This window comes from Glossina fuscipes, unplaced genomic scaffold (genome assembly GCF_014805625.2).
Source record: "Glossina fuscipes isolate IAEA_lab_2018 unplaced genomic scaffold, Yale_Gfus_2 0, whole genome shotgun sequence".
Lineage (NCBI taxonomy): Eukaryota > Metazoa > Arthropoda > Insecta > Diptera > Glossinidae > Glossina > Glossina fuscipes.
The window spans coordinates 30335515-30360410 of record NW_023998414.1 but is presented as its reverse complement, the minus strand read 5'-3'; the positions used below and the strand labels follow the sequence as shown (position 1 = coordinate 30360410).

Below are 24896 nucleotides of genomic sequence, written 5' to 3'. Positions count from 1 at the left end.
AAATGCAAGGAACATTCATTTCATATATTATATAATGAGTTTAAAATTTCGAAAGTTTTCTATATATCTTATCAATTAGTTATCGCGAGGAATTTACCGCTAGAAATGCATTCTTATTACTAGCGTATATGCAAAGTACATAGCTACTGAATAATGTATATGAAAGTAAATTTATTAAATTTTATAATTGCAAGCAACATTATTCGCTATAGTGGTATCGTAACACGACCAAATCAATTAAAAATTATAAAGGCAGAATAAATAAATTTATAGAAAATATTATTAATTTAATTGAAAATGAATTATGATTATTTCATTGAATGCTAAAAATGTTACATACATATATGAATAAAAGAAGTATACCCCATAAAAAAACTGAATATTAAAATATATGAAAAACATCAAGTTATGGTTATTCATTTTGAAATTATACAAATAAAAATTAATAAAATTAACAAACATTAACAAAATTAATTCTTCGGGTAGCGGGATATTTTGCACTTATAAATATAAAATTAAATATTAATTAAAATTGAATATAAAATTCGAAGAATAATTGAAGAAAAAAAACAAGTAAGCATATTATAGGCGGTCAAGGCCGTCAATTAAATACTCTCCATTAATTCGTTACTCGTTTTCGCAATAATACAACAAAAATTACACATTATCTTCATGAAAGCCTGCATATTGCCGTCTATCCAAAACATTAAATGACGTGATCCAAATTTAGCAAATTCCATTTACTACGCAACAATTTTATTATTTCTCAGCTTGCGTCATAGAAAACTCAAAGTTATAGTTTCTCTCTATGTTAGGTTCTAAATATAAGTCTATGTGATCCAAATTTCCTAATGTTAATTTTTTTTGATTAATTTGTTACCTTGAACCAGTTTTCATCGTAACACATTTAAAAAATGACATATACATTATATGTAGCGCGGTTCAAGAAGTAAATCTATCCATGCCCTACAAATTTGCTTCACTTAAATTTTATGTCAAACTGTTATCACGAACTAATTTTCATATCAACATATACACAATTTGGACTTTTCGGTGTATAAGGATTTACATTTGTTGGGGATCTATACATGCGATGATATTCGAAACAAAGATCCACGAGACCCAAATTCGATTTACGATACTGTAAGCCATATTTCACTATGAAATGCTGAAAATTAGTCCTTTTCACCATATAAGGATTCTGTTTTCGTAGGAACAGAAGTTACTTATATGAGAGAAGACCCATAAAAATTGTCCCAATCACATTAAATTTTTAATACCAACTTGAAATGTCACAGTAAGTTTAGTCGAAAAATCGTATGTTTTTAGATTTTTGTGGGCCGATTGAATACTCAGTACTCGGTATGAACGAATGTTACCTTGAGAATGAATGCTTCTGGCATCGTTCACATGTAACTGCAACACGTAACCATATTATGTAAGTGAGTCTCATAGGGAAAGAAGTCGTTAGGAAAAATACCGTTAGTATACGTTAAGACATAGCTGCATTTAATCGTCGAATGGAAATTATTTATCCATACTTGACATCATGGGAGGACACATCAGAGGCCATTAAGTTACTATCAGAACTCATAATTCATTTCTATTATGAAGGTAAGAGCTTATCTAATTCAGTAAGTATGATGGCAAGTCTAAAGAGCCTAAAAGAGTTTCAACATCAGCTATTTATGACTAACTAAGTTAAAAACTTTAATTTAATCTACGCACACCATCATCTGGACGACCATCATTAGAGAGAGAGTTGAAAATATGACAAGTAAGCTGTAAAAGGGTCTTACTTTTCGACATCCACGTTGAAACAAAAAAGAGAAATAGACGTTTTGATAGCCAAAGGTGGGAAGGGTGAATTAATTACACGAAAGGCCGACGAGTGTTCATTGTATTTACTCTCTGAAAGAAGTTTAACTTCTACTTTATCTTCCATACTAAGATAAGAATATCAATCAACCTGAGAGGGGGGTTTATTTAATTATCATTTCATACAATATTACTTTGTCTATCTAGATTAATTGGTCTCTCATTATTTAACTGCTTCAGTGAATTCTTTTTCGTTAAGCGGAAGTTTTCATAGTTTGTTGCCTATTAAACAATATGTAAAATACTTGAATGGCATAATATAGCGCCTGCATTATGAAAAAGCTATTGTTCGAACACCATCAGGAAATAGATTTACAATTTTTCAACTCTTTCCGCCTTGTCCGAACTGAGTGCCGAAGTTTGGTGTCTTAAGTGAAACCTTAACGCAGTGAGAATAACTTAAAAAAAATAAATAAAAAAAATATATAATGCAAAAAAAATTGACGAACGTTGAGGGTACTCGGGCGTCTCGAAGTCACGCATTCGATAGGGCAACAGGATTAAATCGAGTCCTGCTCTATAGTAGCAACATCTATATAGTTTATAGGATCTGCGATGTGAATTTCTCTCTGTTAGCAGACATTTGATAAATTAAATATTTGACAATTTACTTTGATGGCCGCCGTAATGCGCATAAAATAATAAATTTTATCAAAGCGGTTTGTTATTCAATTAATTATGTTTTTATGTTTCATTCAAAATAAAGAAATAAAAAACCGGCAAACATATACATAATTGTTGACTGACTCTCTTTCCTACATCAATTGGCGTTAGCAAATAAAGAGACGCAGAGAGAGTGAAAGAGAAATAAATGAAAAAAAAATATATACGTTAGTATTGGTGGGAAAACTCTCTTGCACAAGGTATTTGTTATAAAATAATTCAATAACATGCTAGAACTGCACAGTTGTCGGTATTCGTCAAGAGTGCATTAAAATCATCGGATTTTCTTCAATTATAAAACAATATTTTATCTGCCTACAATGGTTTTATTAAATTCAAAGGAAAATATATATATATATATATATATATATATATATATATAAAAAAAGCAACTAACATATAAAAACCGGAAGTATTTGCCAAAGGATAATATATGAGATGTTACTTAATAAATACGAAAAGAGAACGAATTAAATTGAATTGAATTTCTAATTGAATCGTATTATATAGAGTCTACTATATGTATAAAAGATAAATAATTATGTTGTTAAATTATTACAAATGTTTGTTAATTGTAAATTGCTGTTGTTTTTGTGTGTTCGTGCAGCCATTACCCATTAAGGATATCACCGGCCGAAGTACATATGATGATAAAAACTCGACCATTACTACTAAACCAGTTAATCCTTTAAGAAACGGTGATTTTATATATATATATATGTAAATGTATTATTTAACATAAGATATTATAAATCAGGTAACCAAGAAAGTATTTATTCATATTGAGACGATTCTTATACACCCATCTATTTGCTTAAATGCAAGAAAATCGTTCATGTTTTTTTATAAGTTGCGGATACACGTATGACCTCGAAACGATAGCCAAGGCAGGGGACAGAATTTGTCACTTGGCCAAACAATTGATCATTAACAGCAACTGTTAGAAGTTGTCTTCAGCCACTTTTCACAAATTTGATCTATGGAACTCATTAGAAAATGTTTGGACGAAATATAGTTTCTTTTTATGGACATATATGTGGACATACTTACCCAACTCGGAATTAATTACTTCCTTTGCTTTGTTGCATATTTATTTAATCCTTAACTGCATATTGTTGTTGCCAATTGTCTACGTTTCCTATTTTTTTTTTTTTTTTGTTTTTTTTTTAATGTAGATAATTGGCAACAATATGAATTTACGGATTAAAATATATTTGAAAGGAATTAATTTATTACGTTCATGTTTATCTCTCCGTTTGGTATATGAATCTAAACTGAAGTCTATGCCAAGCCTTACTATCAACGAACATACAGATAGACAAGGATTGCTAAATCGATCCAGATTATTTATTTTATCGGGATTATGTAGTGGATATATATATAAATATATATACATATATATATATATATATATATATATATATTTTTTTTTTTTTTTCTTTAAAGTGCCAATAATATAAGAAATTTAGTATACTCTCATTGCTTTTAGGTAAGCAAAACATCAGCTGTAAGTCAGTAAGCTCTTTGTATGTCATTGAACTACTACAGTAATGAATTTGTTTATAATACTGAGAAATTGATAATTTGTGCACAGATGTAGAGACAGAGAATAACTTGATAAATTAGTAAAAACAAAAAAAAAAAAAAAAACATCAAACTAATGCTTATAAAATATTTTATCGTTGCATTAGTTGTTGTTGATGAGCCTTTATAAACCCGTAGAGAGAAAGTGGTTCGTTTGCGCAACTGCAGTTCAAAGATATAAAAAAAATGAAAAAAAAAACAAAAACAAAAAATACTCATTTTGTGAAGTGATGAAGTTGCCATTCCTGATGATTTATATGATGCAAAATGAAAAAGTTGCAGGCAGCTTTTAAGTCAACTATAAAATACCCTGCTTTCATAAGTTTTAAAGTTTTTTCAATTATAGTCGTGTATTGATAACAAATATAATATTTTATATACCCATATGTAGATCTTTAGAGGCCAAGATTTTAATCTTATTAAGGATTGTAATGAATTTTCCCGACCTCGTACCGTTATCACACAATACGAGCACAATACCGTCCATGTATTTTAAAAAGTCGACACATATCTACCATTCAAAAAGATGAAATAATGTTATTTGTGATGAATTTACTAAAAAAAATTATGTGAATTAAGCAAATAGATTGTGGAGGATTTAACCTAACATATGACTTCTCTTATTTCAACGTTTCTGGAAGGCTCCGCTAATCTTAGAAGCGTCAGGGAGCTTGTTAATAGCATTAAAGTGCAATCCGTTGCCTTCTCTAGCGTACGAAAATTCACGAACCATGTGAATAACGCAATTTTAATTCCTATAGTTGAACATATTTTTTAATAGCAAACTTTCCATTGCCGAAGAAAAGTGAGTGTCATTCCAATTTATCTCTTTCCTATGGCATCCAAATTATATTTTCGATCGAAGAGTGTGTGTTAGTAACGTTAATGTTAAGTGGTTTATATAATATATATGGGAACTTACAGTTTATATGTATTTCGATCATTAAATAAAGTTTTTATTGAAAAAGAAAATAATTTTTTAAATTAAAAAAATTGGGAAAAAAAAATGTTTTTTTTGTTTCTTTATACACCATGTTAAAGATGAATATTTCGTGTGCTGTTCCAATTTTGTAAAACGCCGAGTCCATAACATGTTTAATACGGTTTACTCATTAAATAAACTACCAACTAACAGGCATTTTCTTGCTGATTTCCCACAAAAAGCAAAACTAATTAACACAATTAAATGCCCACTAAGTGTAAGAAGTGAAAACAAATACGGTATAATCATTAAATTTATATAACATTTTCACTCTTGCAAAGTCTTTGCAAAAATATTAATTTCTTTTATTCAATTAAAATCGAAAAGAGGTCGTTAAGTAAGAAAATGCAAATACTTATATGCTGTCAATTCTCAAACTATATCACATTGTGCATTCAGACGCAACTAAATAAATTACATGTGGTCTATGGTGAACTAAGAAATATAAAAATGTTTTGAAAATTCTTAGATATACTCGCGTGTTAAACAAAGAAAAATTACATCGTATCTACATTGCGATAATTAATCGCAATGCTATAAAATGCAAAAAAGTGCAGGTTATTGGCTCAAATACGTTATCACTTTGTTTTATTCGTCATTTGCGACTGACAAATTTCAAAGTTAGTTCTCGAATAGTTTCAAATTCATAGAATCAATGATAAGTTGTGGAAATACACTTCTTGATACCAATAATCAATCCATCACAACTTGAATATTGCATGAGATATTTAGCAGAATTTTTGTATCGCTAAAGTGTAGTACGATAAATAAATACTTGGATGGATTTCATGTTTTAGTTAGGTTCAGTTGTCGCGACCATTTTCACTTCACATCAATAAAGAAATTAGCAATAAACTGCTTCTGTATCTATCACTTGAAAACGATAATTAATCGCCAAATTGCTCAATATATGCGTATGTAGACACGTGGTATGAAGTCGTACTTTTATTTCTTTTTGTACTGATTAAAAAGTAATGTAACAAAAATTAAGTGAAAATGATAACTATGAAGAGGCATACTAGAAACATTGTAGATTATTACGGAAACATACATCTATTGGTGTCGTGTTTCAAGTACGAGTATTTCAACTAAAAGTTAGGTTTTTCTACCACAATTTTCCAAACTGTGGCAGCGATATGCATGCAAATTGCATGGGAGATCAGATAGCCGTAATCAAAGGGAGTTAGAAGCTCAAGCTGATAGTGAATACCCATCTTATGGGACTCGCGATGCGTATTTCTTACTTCACGGATATGGAATAATTGCTGCGTATTCTTAATCTTATAGTCATAAAATTGTGCATAGAAAGGCAGGGAATGATTAAAAATTGACAATCGTATTCTCATTTTACGAAAATGTTAATCGTGATCGCTAATGTAAAAGTTATTTTAAATGAATTTTGCAAGTTCATCAAAAATATGTCGTCAACTCCGAGAAAATTTGGGCTGTTTGCAGAGAAAATGCGTTGACAAAATTTTGGGTGAAAATTCCGTTAGGATGATTTAGTTCTTTAAGATGATTGTTTTTGTAGTTGACATAATCGTTTATTTAATACTACTATTATAATATATTCCGATCAAAGAAATAAATTCTAAGTCTTAAGGTAGGATGAGTGCTACCGATCAAGATTATTGGCCCTTCTTTTGGAAAGAGATGAACCAGATGTTTAGTCTAGTCGTCTTAATAAACTTAAATATTTTATTGATATTATGATTTCTTTAGGTACTTTCCAGATGTCGATAGGGTTAAGCAAAAAAAAACAAAAAGAAATCAAAATTTACAAATTTAACTTCTAAGAAACGATAATGAGTTGCTAATGATTCCCTCGCTATGGCACACATATTTTTATCTTATAAATATTTTCCTATGTTGTTCGAAATGTTGTCGAAACATTTTTCTCACAATGCTTAAGCATCATTTGATGTTTTGCACCCTCACTAATTCTTAAGCAACATTGCGGTTTTATCTGTTCGGTGCATAACTAATTAAATGCATTAATTTACTGTGTGCGCACATATATGTGTTTGTTGGTAAAAGAATTTTTTTTTTTTTTTTTTTTTTTTTTTATTTTTTATAATTATTATGCGCATAATTTTGCATATTTCATTTCATTTAAATTTGTTAAACCAGCATGACGAAAATATAATTTTTTGTGCATACACATCTAAATATAAGATTACTGAAGATATATCTACACAGAGAAGGAATTGCAATTGACTTGCATCGAATACGTAAGAGTGTGAAAGTGTGTGAAAAAGTTATTTCCGACATCACTGATTATGTTTAATTTTTCATATGATCCAAATGATCGAGGTAATAATAATACATACAGAAAGCTCCGAGAGGAAATTTGTTATTCCGGATCGGAAAAAAGTTTTGAAATTGTAAGTGAGGTTTCAGTTGGCTGACAATCGTATGCAAGATGAGTAAATAAGTTCCGTTATTCAAGGTACTTAAGAATATGCACACTCTATGTGTGTTTATATACGTTGCGAAATTTTTTTTACAAATTTATTATATCTCTGCGTAGACAGTAGAATAAAATTGATGTGCGAATTCTTGTCAGAGAAACACAACTAATTACCGTATTTAAGTTCATTCATCTTGCTTAGGCGGTTTTTAAAGCAACGTTTGACATCTTGAAATATGATTGACTTGAATATTTCTTACATATAAATAATGTGCGCGAAACAATAATAACAATGATAAAGTCTTATGTAATAAAAACATTTAAAAAACAACAAATATTGTGGAAGGACACTTAGCCAACCAACTAACTTTGCACTTTCAGATATACACATTAGAAATTCCCTAAAGTATAAACGTTTGTGATTAATCGGTCCTTGACGATTCGTCGTTAACAAATTCGAACAAGCCCCTGATTGTTAATTCATGTCCACGCCTTCAATAATTGAAAACATCAAGTTTAAGAAAGTTTCGAGTAAATAGAAAAAATTCTAATACATTTTTACAAGTTATCCATATCGCATGATCGGTATTCGTTGCAAATCGAGTCTAGCCATTTACTGCAGTTGTTTGAAAATCCAATTTAAGAGGCCTTATATAAAGCGTATATAGTCAACGAGTAGAAATCCTAGCATTTTTTTCAAAATAGAAGGACTTACATGCCTTGCGGACTTTTTGATATCTCGGTTAACGGAAGCGAAATGGTATTTTTATGTTAGGAGCTCTTTGATCTTTCGCTCAAGTTTCTTGAAATGATGCTAAACTATGAAAAATATTTTACGTGTACAAAAATACCTTTTGGGTGTGATTTGGGGGCTGAAAATGTATTTTTTGAACATGTAAATGGCATGGGCAGTGCTACAGCAACATGATAATTAATCTGTTTGTGCAAAAAATTTGTTCATTTCGACTTGGATGATATGTGAATTCAATGAAGTGGTGCAATATGCAATACATTTTGTAACAAAATCAATTTTATTGCGGGAGTAGTTCAACGACCATGTAACCCGAGGTATTGTGGAAGAGGGCTTCACAGGGCTGGTTTTTCAAAATTTGTATCAAGCCTTTGCACCATAAAATTAACAGAGCATAGAAAATAATTAGAACAAAGTTACATTGAATACATAAGCGAACACATGCATCAAACATTAAATACTCATCAATAATATTTACTAAATTTGGATGCTCTAGCGGCGAAAGTTTGCAAAAGTTAGTAAAAGTGTCTCTATAACAACACCTTATGGTTTTGTAAATAACAAGTTTTTCTGCGCTATAATATTTATTATTGCATGCAACTTTGTATGTCATGTAAACTCTTACTCCTGTTCGAGAAGGTTAAGCTCTCTTCACAACGTATTCTTTCTCAGGATATTTACATATATGTTATGTAAGTCGTATCTGCTTTATCATCGACGTTTTATTCTGCATGAATATGGTCATCGATATCCTAACCATTTACTTGATGATCTGCCTCCCGCCAATATAAGTCCGTAAGTTTTTCGTCGTTTGCAAATTGCACGTTATTTGTTATTTGTTTTCATCGACTGATAGTCTAATCGATATTGTAAATGTCAAATTGTTAATGTTAAAAATCTTCGTGGTTAATAGTCTTGACATAAAATATATCATATCGTGTGCTGACGAAGATCGTAATTTTTCGAAGGAATTTTCTAGGCCATATCTCGTTTAACTAAAAAAAAAGCGGTATTAATGATGCAATCTTCACTACAATATATACCTATGTATATACTTAAGACCAGTGACTTAACAAATATTGCTGAGATGAGAAACTCGGCCGAATTAATTTCGAACAGCATTTAAAATTCATAATTATAATGCTTTGAAATGAATAATTGATAAGTTTGGAGATTAATGAAAGAGTGGGCAATTTTCATAGAGCGGTTTGTTGATGTTGAGTATCAAAGATTCGTTGCAAGGCGAAAATGTATTTCGATATAAAATTTTTGTTGCTTAGATATTCTTAATTGTATTTGAAAGTGTTATCATGCATTTTTGGTTTATTTTAATGTTTTATAATTTGATATCTAAATTATGATGAATTTAAATGAAATCGAAAAAAATTAAAATAAAATTTATACCTAATCTTACGTGAACTTTCAATTTAATTTAATTATCTTTGAAAGTAACTTTAATAATCTGGCTTAGGTATTTTAATGTTTTTACATGTAAATGCATTTAAAAAATTTAATTACGTACTATCACTACAATTTCATATGTACTTAAACATATGTACTTACATGTAATAAAAACTTAAATATATTTAATTACATAATCATGACCCGGAAGATATTTTACTTTGTTTATTTACCTAATAAATATATTTCAACTTTATTCAAATCTACATCAACATATGTTTTGTGCAAAATTAACAAAAAAAAAAAAAAAAAAAATGCATAAGAAACTAAACACTAAGTTTATTTTCTTACACTCATTCAATTATAAACATACTGGTAGACATTGACAATGATCGTTAGCATGAATAAATGAAGCCAAGTTGAAAAATGTAACAATTGCACAAGTTATTGAAATACATTTTTATGTGTCTGGCTATGTGTGTGTGTGTGTGTGTGTGTGTGTGTGTGTGTGATTTTTTTATAAAATTAACTAGTGTTACTGTATTTTATTTTACTTATTTATTTATTTATCTTTTTGTTGTTGTCGTTATTGTTGTTGTTGCATTTAATGCGTTTTTAACCCGGTTTCAATGTATTCGTCGTATTTTAATAATGTACAATACAAAATAATTGGCCATAAGTGTGCAGTTGAATTAACTTAACATACAAATCAACTTATATGCATACATATGACATATATAAGTGTACTTAAATAATAAATATAATATTTTATACGCAAACTTAATCTAAACAAATGCAAAAATAATTTTGAATTTTGACTTATTGTAGGCGAACTGATATTATTTTCGATTACAATAACGACAGTGTATATTATAAAATTATATATACATCAGATATAAAGAGTTGTTACGAGTATATTTTTATTCCCTAATATTGTTATTATTGATGTTGTATATGGGAAAAAAAAGCAAAGAAAAACTTTATCTTTGAATTTTCTCTCGTTACTGCTAACGGCCACATAAACTCTTAACTGTACTGGCAAATTGAACAATGCATTAAATAAGCAAATAAGTTGACTATAATAAACGTGAACATTTAATCTCAATTGCATAAAAGTGGGAATGTACTAACTTTGAATGTAAGAATATTTGGGCCCATGACATAAATTTGTGTCGAGATTCGTTTCTGATGACGATAAAAAATTGCACAACTGCCACTTTTAAAATTTCAATTTACAGATTGTTCCTTCCGACTGGGTTGCTTTACTTTCATCATCATCATCATCATCATCATCATCTGAAGTAAAGGTCAAAAAATCCATGAAATCATGTCTGTCCACTCTACATAAAAAAATAAAACTAAGGCCTCTTCGTAGATGACAAGCTAGAGAATCCTATTAGCATGACAATGTGCATGGCAATGCAATCAGTCGCGATATATTTTGATAAGAAAGTTTATGGTATTTAAATACCTTTGAATTCCCGTTATTTTTTGATCACATAATATATGCCCATTCAATTCTTTCTGACATTTAAAGACCTTTAAGGTATTTTCATCTTACTTTAGAAATAATTATCAAAATAATTAAATTTAAAACAAAGAATGCATAGCCAAAAATATAAAATAAAAAAAAAAAAAATAATAATAATAATAATAAAAACGACATATAACACACCTGTGCTCCCATACAACATTACAGAGAACAATAAAAGCAAGAGAACAAAATGAAATCACGACAATCATTATTATTATTATTCAAAGAAAAAAAAAAAGAAGTTAAATGGCAAACTTTACATTATAAACAATTGATATTTATATTTATATATATATATATATATATATATATATATAATCAACACACCTTAATGCAACAAAAAAAAAAAAAAAAATACACAAATAACAAATGAAATGATGCCTCTTAAATGACCTAAATCATCATTACCGCCAACAACAGAAAGCATAGCAAAAAGTGCAGCACAAATTCTTAAGTTCACATAAAGAGACATAGAAAATATGCGAACACTAACACTATTAATACAATTGAAGAAATAAAAAATAAATAAAAAATGTTCTTCTTCTTGCTTGCTTGCTTGCTTGCCTGCTTCTACAAATGTTTTGCTATGATTAAATAATAAATTAAACAAAAGCTTAAGTAAAGAGAGACATGTCATGTTTATCTATGTACGCGTACATATACACACATATTAAATCATCATGAAAGCAATTTGCGACCTCCAAATATCAAGAAACAGAGTGAGTGAGAGAGACCGATAGAGGGAGAGAGACAGAGAAAGAGAAAGAGAGAGAGAGAGAGAGAGAGAGAGAAAGAGCAAAAAAAAAAGAAGCAAAACATAATATAAATACATTGCACAAGAAAAGCAAAAATTAATAAAGAAAAAAGTCAAGAGCACAAGATCATGTTAATTGATGGTATAAAACAAATCATTTAATGGCAAATGTTTTGTTTTTATTATTTCGTCTTTTTTTCTCTTCGCTGATGATGTTAGTCTTTTTTTTTTTTTTGTCCAAATTTGCAAAAAACCAACACCAACAGCAAAAAAATTACATGCATAATTGAATTTTTGGCTGCCATAAATGTTTAAACACAAAAAAAAAAAAAAAAAAAAAAAAAAAAAACCCAAAAAAATAAAAAAAAAAAAAAAAAAAACAACAACTAAAAGACAAAAAACCCTGACAATTTCAATGATATATCTCGTTGTCATCAGATAGACAATAAATTTACTTAAATAAATAAATTTTATGTATGTAAACATAAACTAATACAAACACACACACACACACACACACACACACACACATTTTACGACTAAGTATTTAGTTTAAGTTCAGACAATTAAACAAATTACCTTCAGGCTTCTATTTGCCTTTTTTTTTTCTTTTTTCTCTCTTTTATACAAACTGTTTGTGCTATTTATTGGATCAGACAGAATCAAACACCGGTTAATATATTATTTATTATCTCTATGCGCTCACCTATGCAGCTTCGATTAATAACTCTTACGTGTTAAATTGTTGCAATGTTAGGCTTCTACTTAAACATAAATTATATTAAATTGATTTGTAATTCAATCTTATCACATGGTCAGGGTAATTGCTAGTTATTGAAACGATATTTTCTTTCTTGCTGACTTTCCAGGGACAATTGTTAATAAAAAGAATTTTTATTTTTTTTTATTTTTTTATTAATTTTTTTTTATAGCTACAGTTTATAGACAGTTATAGGTATATTAGTTTTCTAGTTCAGCTGGTAACAGTACTCAAGCTATAATTGCGAGAATTTAATCTGTGCGTGTGTGTGTGTGTGTGTGCATGATTTTTAACCGATTTCATCATATAGTCTGCTCGTTTTTGTAAATCTTAAAATCAATATAATTTAAAAAGAGTGCGAATATATAATCACCACTAAAGAAATATCTCATGGCATTTTTATTAGTGAGATGCAAACGTTAGCTATTGTTTTAAAACTGGGCCGAGGTTTTAGGCAGGTCTTCTTCTGAAATGACAATTCAGTTGTATTTCTCGCAAATTGTAGAGTGACGGAGAGGTAAAACAAGAGTTTGACAGTTGACAGTTAAAGGGTTAGTAAAAATTGAGCATTACACGAGAGAGCAACGAGTTTTCATTGTTGAACAATATTTACAAAATATTAAAAGTTTGGCAAACACATCTCGCAAATTTCGTAAAATATGTGGTCACCTTGATGGCTTCATTAATTGTCGTAATTGCTTCATTTGAAATTCACAGAACCCACACAACTACATCTACAACTTTTCACGGTTTGGTGCGAATTTGGAATTGAAGCCACCATGGGACCTTATTCTAACGAAAAAGCGGCTGATCGACCAGCGACTGCTACTAATACTCGATAACCCAATTGATGTGAACGACATTTGGCTTCAACCGGACAGCTCCGTATGCATGGGACTTTCTCTGCTCTGTGCATTCTCTCGTTTCGGCGATCAGTGTTAACCTTCCAGATCATGTGATCTAATAATATTGCATTTCTTTTTATAAATGGCCTATGCCATCTAGCGCACAACCACTCGCGCATTGAAGAAGCTGAGTCGACGCTGCATTAACGAAATTGAGCCACATGTGCCAGTAAAGCCGCGGAAGCTATTTTCCAGATGTACTATTCCACACATAATTCTATTCTGTACACATTAGGGCTCAATAACCTTATTATTAAAATTACAAAAAAAAAAAAACTCTGTTTATCATTTAATTGAAAGCTTGCGTGAATTTTGGAACATCCTATATTTGAAATTCATTTCAAAGCGATTACCATTTGTTTGTTTTTTTTTTTTTTTTCATTTTTGTGTAGCAATTTAGTTCTGTTCTGTTAATCCATGTCTATCCTTTAGGTATCATATATGAAATATGTTCTCACATACGGAATATTAATCGATTTAAAGTTCGTTTAAGCGAATATTATGTTGGAACAGTAATTTATGCATAACGACGGGAGCGTGCAATTGACGCCAGCATGGAATTCGCTCTTTATGTAATGATAGATATTTGATTAAGCGATCATGTATAAAATATTGCATGAGATGCAAATTAAAGCACAACTTTACATACGAGAACCACATTTTATATTCAAATGTATTCAAATGATGCATATTATAAGCGCAATAATATGCAATAATATGTCATGCAATACTTTTTTAATTATTTTCAATGATATATTTATTTGGTAATATTAAAAAGTGTCATATAAAAACGTATTGTGCCAGAGGAATAAATGTAGTTTAAGTTGAAAGGGTCTTTTTAATACAAATTTCGAATCAAAAATTATGCGTATTTTCCGACAGACGAGAAAATAGGCGCTTGCATGTATTTTGTTTAGTGACTTGTATTGGTAGAAATGATACAGTAATGCGAAGTATCAATGCAGATAATGGTTAAATTCAATGATTTTCACCCTTCTCTGCATGAAATAACAATTTTTCATTTAGTTTTATTGAATTATTCTGTGTATACGGACGCTAATCATTGAATTCTTAAAATTGCATTTTCGACATTCATTGCTTTTGTTTTTGGATTTCAAGAAATCTTTTGTCGAAGCCTAAAAGTTTATGATGCTGCTGCTCCATCATGTCCCCATTGTCGGTTTTGGCTTCAACGGCTTAAAAATGGTGATTTGATACTAAATGAAATGAAAGCAATCGTAAAACAATTAAAAATATTATACTTGGCCGCAGTCTACTATTGAATATCTCACAAGTATTCATAAAATAACGTATAAAAGTGAGGCATTAGGTGATAAATGGTTGAAAAAAGTCCAATCGTATTCGTGCGTTGGCCCGAAATACGTGTCTGCACGAATTTTCGTAAAAATATCTTAAAAACTTGAGGCCTGTAGGTTAAGCAAAAGAAAACAAGACAGACAGATGAAAAGATAATAATAAACGGTCGCACAAACTAACTAGTATAAGCTATAATGAATTTAAAATAAAAATTAAAAAAATAATTTTCTTTCTCTATTTATTAATGTAACGGATTGCTGGTCCTTCATTAACATGAAATTTTTTGCTAAAGAATTCTCTCATTATAGCAAGCAAAAGGTCGAAGCAATCTTAAAGGAAATTAAAAATTTGAGAATTTCTTATGCATGTTTCAAGGCATATAGTAGATATCGACAAAAACTCGTTCATTTTTGTTGGCATAATCCGCAGGAAGCAATTTTCTTTTCGTTTCTGTTTTGGAAAATGGTGTCTGTCTATGGCTAACGTATTCTTATTGCATTTATTTCACTTTTTTTTTTTTTTTTTTTCTTTTAGTTTGCTTGTGTTTTATTTTATTGTTTACTTAAATTTGTTTGTTTTTTTTCTTGCATTTGCATTTGCTTACTTAATTGTTTTATTAAATAAATATTTAAAATATTCTACAAGTTTATTGCAGTTTGGGATTTTCTTTTTAATTTCAACTGTTTAGCGATTATGGCTACCGCTATTCGAACTATAATCGATTACATTTAATCATTTAATAGACCTTAGCGAAAAGTTAATAGAAAAAAAAAAATAAAAAAACAAAAATAAAAATTAAAAAAAATAAAAAAACAAAATATTCATTTATCTTTGCTACCAGATCGTTACTTGATTGTCTAAGCAAATTTATTGTTTGTATTATTGTTATGCGTTTCTGGTTTATAGTGATTGATTGATTTACTCTTTGGCCAAACACAAAAATTATTTCAATAGAATTTATATACATATAAGATTTATGTAGAGCACAAATACCGATTGTTGTTAAGTTTTACTATAAAAGGGGCTGGCTGTATGCAAGTCATACGTTAAAGATCATGGTCATGACTTTGTAAAAATAAAACCGAGCAAACAGCAGGCGGTCGTTAAAAATTATAACAATAAATTGTGGAAGAATTTTGCATTAATTAATTAAAAAAAAAAAAAAAAAAAAGAGAAGAGAAGGAAAAAAAAAACAAAGAAAACAATACACGGTTTGGAACGAATCTTTTCAAACCTACTATTGATTTAATATGCTTCTGGTTTTTTTACACTTACCGTAAGACAGACATATCCTTCAATAATAGAACATATGAGGTAACACTGCATTGCTTGCCAACACATTAAATATAACGTAACGCACTGAAGCTGAATGAATAATCAAATAATTCAAGAATAACAACAAAAACAACAATTATTATTATTAACATCACACAATTCGCGATAGAAGTATAATTTTCGAATCTCTATGTAGGAAAATATTACATTACCCGAAATTTGCTATGCCTGCATATATATGTAGGTGAGGAAATATAAATTGTAATCTATGTATATACTCTTGACCAGCATTACTACTGGAGTGGATTTAAAGCTGTTTGTCTCTCTCTTCTCGTCCTTAAAGTTACGAAGGCGACCATAGAAGACTACAAATATATATTTTTCATGCGCAACTTGGCCAAATTGGATTGTTGGTCCGCTAAAGAATTTTTTTTTTGTTTTTTTTTTTTTTGTTAGTAAATTGTAAAAATGTCATTTAGCGTCTTAGGTTTAGTTTTATTTATATATTATTTGCTTTTACAGCTGCCATATCGAAGACGGTTTCGCCGTAATTCCCAAAGAACCGAATGTACACGATAACCGATATCAAACTAACGAATCGCTCTAATTCGCTATCAAATCTCATTTATGTATTATATAAACTATAAAATTCTGAAAAACTATTTCTCTTTCTTCTTCTTACTCTGAATCGGTTCAAAAAATGCTTACGCATGCTGGGAAATTCGCATCATACGGCGATTTTAAGAATCTAATCCACTTTAATTCATCCGCCATGGCATGTCAAGTGCGGTAGAGTTTCCTTTGGTCGCAGGCATAACACCTATCGATTGGGCACACCTCCACTAGGCTGCGGTCCTTAACTCCCCATTTCTTTCTCTTTCTTTCTCTTCTTTCTAACCGTCACTGCTCCGTTAAATGACTAGGGGGCATCCCCTGAGTGATTAATCATCGTGATCATTCTTTCGAGCAACTACGACAGATGAATGCAATAAATTCGACCGTTCATTGGCTACGGGGAAGGGAAAGAATTGTCGAACAAAACCGTACGTTGCTCTAAGGAAATTATGATAGGTCATAATAGCTACGTCAGCGAGCAAGTTAAACTGATACCGCTTTTTGCGCTAATAAGGAGTGTCTGCACTAAGCGCTTGTAATTGCTATAAGCATAAACTTACTATATGCCATCTTTTGGGAAAAATTGAACAAAAAAAAAAAAAAAAAAGAAGAAAGACAGACAGACACTAAATATTTATTAGTTTTAAGGCGAACCTCAGTAATAGATAAAACTCGCAATGTTACGTTCATACGAAAAATGTTTCGAAGCATTTTATTAAGCATTTTGATAACTATTTTGTGCTCAAGACAAATTCTATCAGATGTTAATGTTATTATCAACTTTTAATTCATTATATTTTGTAGATTACATGTTACAATCAAATGTGAACCTATGAGGTTAAAATAAAAGTTTCTATTTACAAGTTTTGCGAACATGAACACTCCGGTTAAATGATATCTCAATGAATAATCTGCCGAATGGACATACGATCCAATAGGCATCCCTTGATCCTTGAATACAATTAATTTGGAATCTTGTCCTCATCAAAATTGTTCATATTTAACGGCAATCAATGCATATTTTTGGATGTTACAAACGTTGGAACAAATCTAATCTAATCTATTCCCATCAGACGATTGCATATAAGAATAATAAAATCGTAGTGTCCAATAATAATAGGAGAGGAAAATAGAAAAAAAAGAAAAGACATTTTAAAGCTGTCAAGATATGGAGTATAGTTATGAATATAAATTTTATATATATAAAAAAGAAGTGTTTCTTTTAATTATTGAAATTATTTCTTGGAAATATTATAAATTATTGCGGTTTATAAAAGTTATGTTAAAGATTAAATTATCCGCAAAAGTAATGAATTAAAATAAAACTATTAATTTGAATTTATTAGCTGTTTGCTGTTGTGCTTATCTTAAACATTGACACATCATTATAGACATATGTATATTGTTTGGAGTGCAGTAAATGTTTAAATAAATTTAAATTAGATAAAAAATAAAAAAAAATTCAATTAAATAGTTTTAACTCTTGTGGATATTAACAAATAAATAAAAGTTTAGTTTTTTTTTTGTTTTTATTCTTTATTTATATGACATTTATAACGAGTACCAGTGGCCTTGTTGTTGCAGTTTGCTATTGATCATGCTTAAGGCTTTACAGAGAATCTTCATTTTATTTTTTTCATTTTCATTTTCATTTGTTTTTTTTTTTTTGTATTTTTTATTAATGTATTGTGTGTCTTTGTCATGGTCTCGGTCTCTAATGTTGGTTTTTTTTTTTTTTTTTTTTTTTTTTTGGGTTTTGCGCATTTGAAGTCCATAAATGTCAGAGATGGCCAAGTATCTACGTGTATATATAGAAAAAAAAAACAAAAAAAAAAAACAAAAAGCAAAAAAAAACGTAAGGCTTCTCGATAATTTAAATTTGTTAATATCGAATTTTTGCACACAACTTCCCATGAAATTTTTAATTCATTTAAAAAAAAAAAAAAAAAAATCTAAAAAATGAGTTAATCAATTATCTCATATTCCTATCGTTTGTTTTCTTTTGCAACGCATTCAGCCATTTCAATGAATTCACTACTGCTTCTGCGCCGTTATATTGTGCTTTCTTTATAAGACAAATCGAAAATTCCTATTTACCAGCCCAAGTCTCTGTAATTGATTTATTGATTTTTAGATCATTGTCAAATGTCAGTTAAAATTGATTAAAATGTCAATTTAAGTGACATCAGCCGTGATTGTTTCTAGTAGAACGTTGATGATCAAAAATTTCTTCAAACAGAGTTCAATTCTTTTTTTTTTTTTTTTTTTTGCATTGTTGGGTGGAGATGGACTAAGTCAATGGATTTGTGGCTTATACGTCCAAGAGTTCAGTTCTTGCTGTCAAAGTTTTTCACTCTTTACTCTAGTTCGTTCCGACACTAGACCGGCTATTATTTATCTTGCCTAATCTTGCTATAGAAGACGATATTCTATATATACTTTCGTAGTCCACTCGTCATTGATCGGGTATATTTTAAGGAATTAACAGTCAAGTCGCATCTATTATTATGGAATACGTGAAAAATTCTAAGCTGTTGATTGTTTGAATTTATCAATTACTTGTAAGATGACGTATTCGTATTATTCAGAAAAAATTTCTAAACGATTTCTTTGAACTCTTGTGTACCAGAGCTGAATAACATCGATTTGTCAATTTATCGTTAGCAAGTTATTCCGTTAGTCGTTATTTGTAATTGTTCTCTAACAATTTACGTACGTCCACCTCAATCGTGCACCTCAATCATTTTTCAATATAAAAATTCCTTAACTTTTGGCTTCACCATAACTCACGTAGATCGTAGATTTTTTGTCTCTTATCGTAATTCATTCGTATTGCATTATGCTACTATGCTTAATTGTTTTTGAAGTTTCAATTAGTAACAGCCAGTCGGTTTTTTCGTTTTGTGCATCTCAGGGTGGCCTTCATAATGCATCATCGACCTCCTTAGTTACATATATATATATATCGTTAATCAGTCGCTTTATGTTCTCTCTTTATTATTGACAAAACGATTATGATTTGAAAATGTTCTATAGAAGAAAAGAAAAATTGAAATCTCAGTGTATGGCGGGTGTGCGTGCATGCGACGCAAAAATAAAGAAAGAGGAAAAGAACTGCATGCAGATGACATCAACCAGAGACAAAGTTGCCTTTGCCCAATTACGTACAAAAGTTTATTAGTGCGATTTATAAGACGTTCTTATCTATCTATCTATCTATCCATGATAACCTTTATACCCTATTAATGGAAAATATTATCAAATATTGACTACGAATTATTAATAGGTACAATAAAGTATTATGAACGCATATGTTTAACGTAGGTGTACATTGTACAGTACCACGATCGCGGTCTATAACTCAGACCTTTGTCTTTTGTTGTTAAGCTAGATGAAGCGATGCTAAACAAAAATTCCGCTCAAACCGAATTAAGTTATCTTCTCGTACGTTGTTGGCGGTGCATTTATTTGGCAGCCAAATTACAATAATTTCATCAAATTGGCTTAACGTAAGGGTGACCAGAGGAGGAAGTTTTATTGAGTTTTATTTTTTTTTTATTATTGCAAAACTTGAAAGTAATGAGTAATATATTTATTTATTTTATTTATTGAATTAGATTAGAATTAGGGAAAATTCCTAACCCCTGCCGTGTAAAATACATCACTACATCCATTTGTCCAATACAGTTTTTCACTCGTTTTTAGAATAACATACTAAAGTCTACTTATCATTTTCATCCGAAGGCATGCTTTTCATGAAAGCCAGCATATTAGAGGAATTCTTGTATGCGGTAGTATCCAAAAAAATAGGCCTACATGGTCTAAATTCGGTAAGGTTGACCTATATGTCAATTTACTATTATGAATAATTTTCACTATATAAAGAATCAGTTTTCATGGGAACGGTTATGTGAGAGAGGGTTTAAGAAGTTGCTCCTTCCGAATGAAATTTTTCACACCAGTTTATCATATCCAAATGCTATTGCAAAGCGAGTTTTGTCAAGAAATTTTGAAAGATGCATGGTTTAGGCTCTGCGTCGGTTGCGGTATAGGGTATATTAAGTTTGACCGGATGTATGTAAAACGCAGAATCGCTTAAGACGGACCTTTTATTATACCAATTAATTTAGAATTATTCCCTGTATCGATCTAAGCTTACCTGTCCATCTGTCCACCTGATTGTCTGATGTCTGCCCACGTAAATTTGTGTTCAAGCTAAAGGTCGCAATTTTTGAGATATTTTGGTGAAATTTTTTATAGTGACATGCTTTGATCCGAAGACGAACGGCATTGAAAATGCCACTCCCCTCATAACGTCCTTTTATGGAAAATCATTATGTGGAAAACATGTGAAAACATTATAATCGAGTTAAGCCGATTAAATTAGGACTTACTAACAATGTTGGCCCCACAACTCGAGTAGTGAGAACTTGATGTTAACTCGAGTAATTCATTCTTTATAAGGATGTGAAAAATGAGAATGAATGAAAAAGAGAGTAGAACAAGTCGACTTAACATAATCACATGAATAGTCAATCGAGAACAAATAATAATTAATTATGAAATTGTTTACATAAAACACGCAAAGGGGAAAAGAGTTCATAATTACTCCCACATTGCGACAACCGAAGTGGGATGAATTTTCTGAAACTCTTGCAGGAAATATCGCCTTTGATAAGTTTCGTTGAAAATCCCACTCCAAGAATTAAGCTTCTGCGTTCAGGAGTAGCTAAATGAATCGCAATTAAACGCTGTTCATAGCGTGGTAAGGTTCATTTTAGCTTCAACGTGGGAATCAGGAGAAATTGTTCCTGGATTCCTTCAATAAATGTAGAATGGATGTAATAATTGTAATTGGGGGACTAATGATAGACACATATATACATTTAACCGTTTTACCAAAGCCGCGTAGAGAGCTCTCGTAACGTAAAGATATTCAAAGTCATTCGAAAACTTTTTAATGAAACCCAGTGCAGATCTATCGTTGCATATAACAGATTTCTCTGGCCTTACTAGGATCAGTATAAATAGAATCTGTTCCGCATGCCACCAACGTTTGATGTTTGACGTTTTTCGGCTTCGGCTTCAGCTTTACGAGCTTGAGACGCAACCGAAGCTTAATTTAGTCTAAAAAATATATAAAGAATTTATTATAAGGTTACCATCGATTAATTTCAACCGTCAATGCATAAGAATATGAATGAGTAAAATGCATCTATAGATTTGGATTATCTAAAAGCTTAATATATTTCGAATTATCTAATAATTGTAGACACACTTGTGCGGTACGGGTCTGTGTGTATAGTATGTAGAAAGGAAAAAAAAATTTCAAAATTATAAAATGTGACAGGAAATTCAAACATCAGTTTTACATAATTAAACTTGAATCAGTCAAGCTTGAAAATTGTTACCAAATGACAACAACGGCAGCAACCAAAATAAAACAAAAAAAAAAAAAAAAAAAAACAGAAAAGAAAATACAAAAAATTATATATAATTTTTCTACAGTATAATAGCATAATGATTAGATAACCGAAAAACTGAAACCGAAAAAAAAAAAAAATATATATATATATATATATATATATATATATATATATATGTATACATATGTATATACATGTATATATAAATAAATGCAAGTTAAATACATAAATTTTACGGTATCAGAAAAGATCTCAAATTTCTTTGTAAAAAGAGGAAAAATTTAATGCAACATGAAGTGAAACAACATTTCAAATGATATGTTTATGCAGGCAGATAGACAGTTAATGATTTATGCATTAAAAGTAATGTTAAATATATATGATGATAAAAATTAAATAAATAAAATAAAGCATAAAATAACGATTATAATTTTCAATTGTCTGAGAATTTGATCTATATATGTAATCTTGTTCAACTAGAATGAGTAAATCAGGTAAAGCAAAGAATAGTAGAAAAATTTCAAATGATTTCGTGTTTTTTTTTTTTTTTAATTCTTTGGCAATATGATAAAGTAGGAAATTATGAGAGATCACTTATTATATAATGCAAATATAAATCATATTCTCGGATTGGGAAAATTAGTATAAATTTTTTAAAATCATTGAGTTATTTATTTATTTATTTATTTATTTTTTTTTTTTATTTACAGATGATTTGCTTAGCACGGAGGAGGATGCTTCCACTCAGGCCAATGATTTTATACCCAGATTTCATTTACCGGTTGTTAGGAAAATTCCTCGTGGATTCCTACCATTAACTGATTTAACTAACTCGCACAAAACGGATCTTTATTCGAAGCTGGGAGGAAATTTTTATACAACATCTCATAATGGGAATCCCGTATTGGACTTTGCTCGATATCATTACCCGCAAATAACAAAAATTCTAACACCGCCAGCGACTAATGCAAAAACCTATGATCGTGATGTGCTGGGCTCCGGAGATTTTGGTATATTGCGTGGCGGTACCTTCTATCCCGAAGATGAAATGCCTTATCATCCCGAAGCTAATGATGACTATTATTACAGCGATGCCAGTGATAGTCATACAACGACCACAAGTGGAGCAAGTTTTGTCCATAAATACACTCATCCCGATGAACAATTTCAGCAATTTCGTGATTTTGCTGATCTCAGCACACCAGCTATGGATGGTGAATATTCGCAATATGTCGTCATTTATGAAGCCAAACATAATAACGCTTCAGATAATCAAGGCGAACAGCAACTGCCGCAAGAATGCCATCATCATCAGCATCGTCAGCATCATCCTCAAAATATTTTCGAACAATTACAACAGATTGATGAAGAAAATGCCAAAAAATCGAAACAAAAGCTAAATAAGCGAAAATTGAAATTGATGAAAAAAGTTTTTTTTGGTAAAAAATACAATAAAGATACAAACTCGAAGAAATTCGAAGAAGCAGAGGATGTTGATCCTTTGTTGGCTTTAAGTTAATGTACAATAATAATAAAAATACGTGATTTTTAATTTAATAATTGTAAGGAATATATTTTATTTTTTTTTTTATAAAATGCATATAAGAAGACAACAAGAATAAAAAATACATTTCACGTGAAGCGAATCTTAAATACTTACAACTACCTTATGCGAGTTTATAAAATTCGCAACCTCTTTGCCTATTTATGCCGATTAGCTCTGTCAAAACTTTTTAATACCGAATATAGTTTTTTTTTCTTATTAATTTGCTGTTGAATTTCAAATCGGTACATATATATATAAATAAGTGTTAGAGGCATGACAACATTATATATATAGACATTAATTTTTTACGTTTGTCGCTTGAGATTCTTAGCAATTTGAGGAGTAGCCTAGTACTCGCAGTCTGTCGCATAGTCCAGCCAGATTTGTAGCGCGACTCTCAAGTCGGCATACCGGCAATCGGGTACCAGTTCGATAGATCATGTTTTAACTAGCCCCAGCTATAATAAGTGCGCATATATCTTCCACGGTACGACTGCACACTAGTCCTTTCTCCCTTTTTCTGGCCCTTGAACGTCATTACATTCACACACGTATAGGAAAAGCGGCCTGGAGATAAGGAAAAGCAAACTATATCATAGTTTTAAGCAAATTTTTTAATTTCTTCCTACTTTAAGCGAGAGGCATACGTACATAAATAAATGGATTCAAAAACTTAAACATTGTGGCTTAAGTTCGAACTCTAACGACGACGAGCAGATGTATACCTAGTAAGAGCCTAAACGACATATATGCTAAATCTGAGAACATTTACACAAACTTTCAGTTCTGCATCTTTAGGAAACTTTATTACAAAAGAACAGACAGATAGACTTGGGCTTAGTCGATCTTAAATTTGAAACTAAGACAAGCCCTCAGTGATACATATCAATGTTCTATGGTAAATTTCGTGATTCTCACATGTCCAATTAGAGATGGAGATGATTAAATCGATTTGCAAATTCAGTAGGTGGCAATGGACAGACACACGGATAGGCTGACTTGCTAAATTGGATTGGGGACTTACTTAAAGATTAAAAGGTTATATGTATTTTGCAGAGTCTCTAACATGTGACTCACTCATAAAATTAATAGTTT

The 24896-nt window shown here is 30.3% G+C and overlaps 1 protein-coding gene across 3 annotated transcripts; it reads left to right on the top strand.

The window, feature by feature from the left end:
• The first annotated feature begins 2922 nt into the window (after window positions 1-2922).
• Window positions 2923-23784, top strand: LOC119639199. Of its 3 annotated transcripts, none has more exons than XM_038036481.1 (2): window positions 2923-3179; window positions 22966-23784. In XM_038036481.1, exons 1-2 carry the CDS (start codon window positions 3083-3085, stop codon window positions 23772-23774), a joined length of 906 nt encoding a protein of 301 aa, XP_037892409.1. In that variant the 5' UTR covers window positions 2923-3082; the 3' UTR covers window positions 23775-23784. The 3 variants fall into 3 exon arrangements, with proteins under 3 accessions (XP_037892409.1, XP_037892401.1, XP_037892416.1); XM_038036473.1 differs by having other exon boundaries at window positions 2923-3239; XM_038036488.1 differs by lacking the exon at window positions 2923-3179 and adding an exon at window positions 4920-4997.
• The last annotated feature ends 1112 nt before the right edge of the window (window positions 23785-24896 follow it).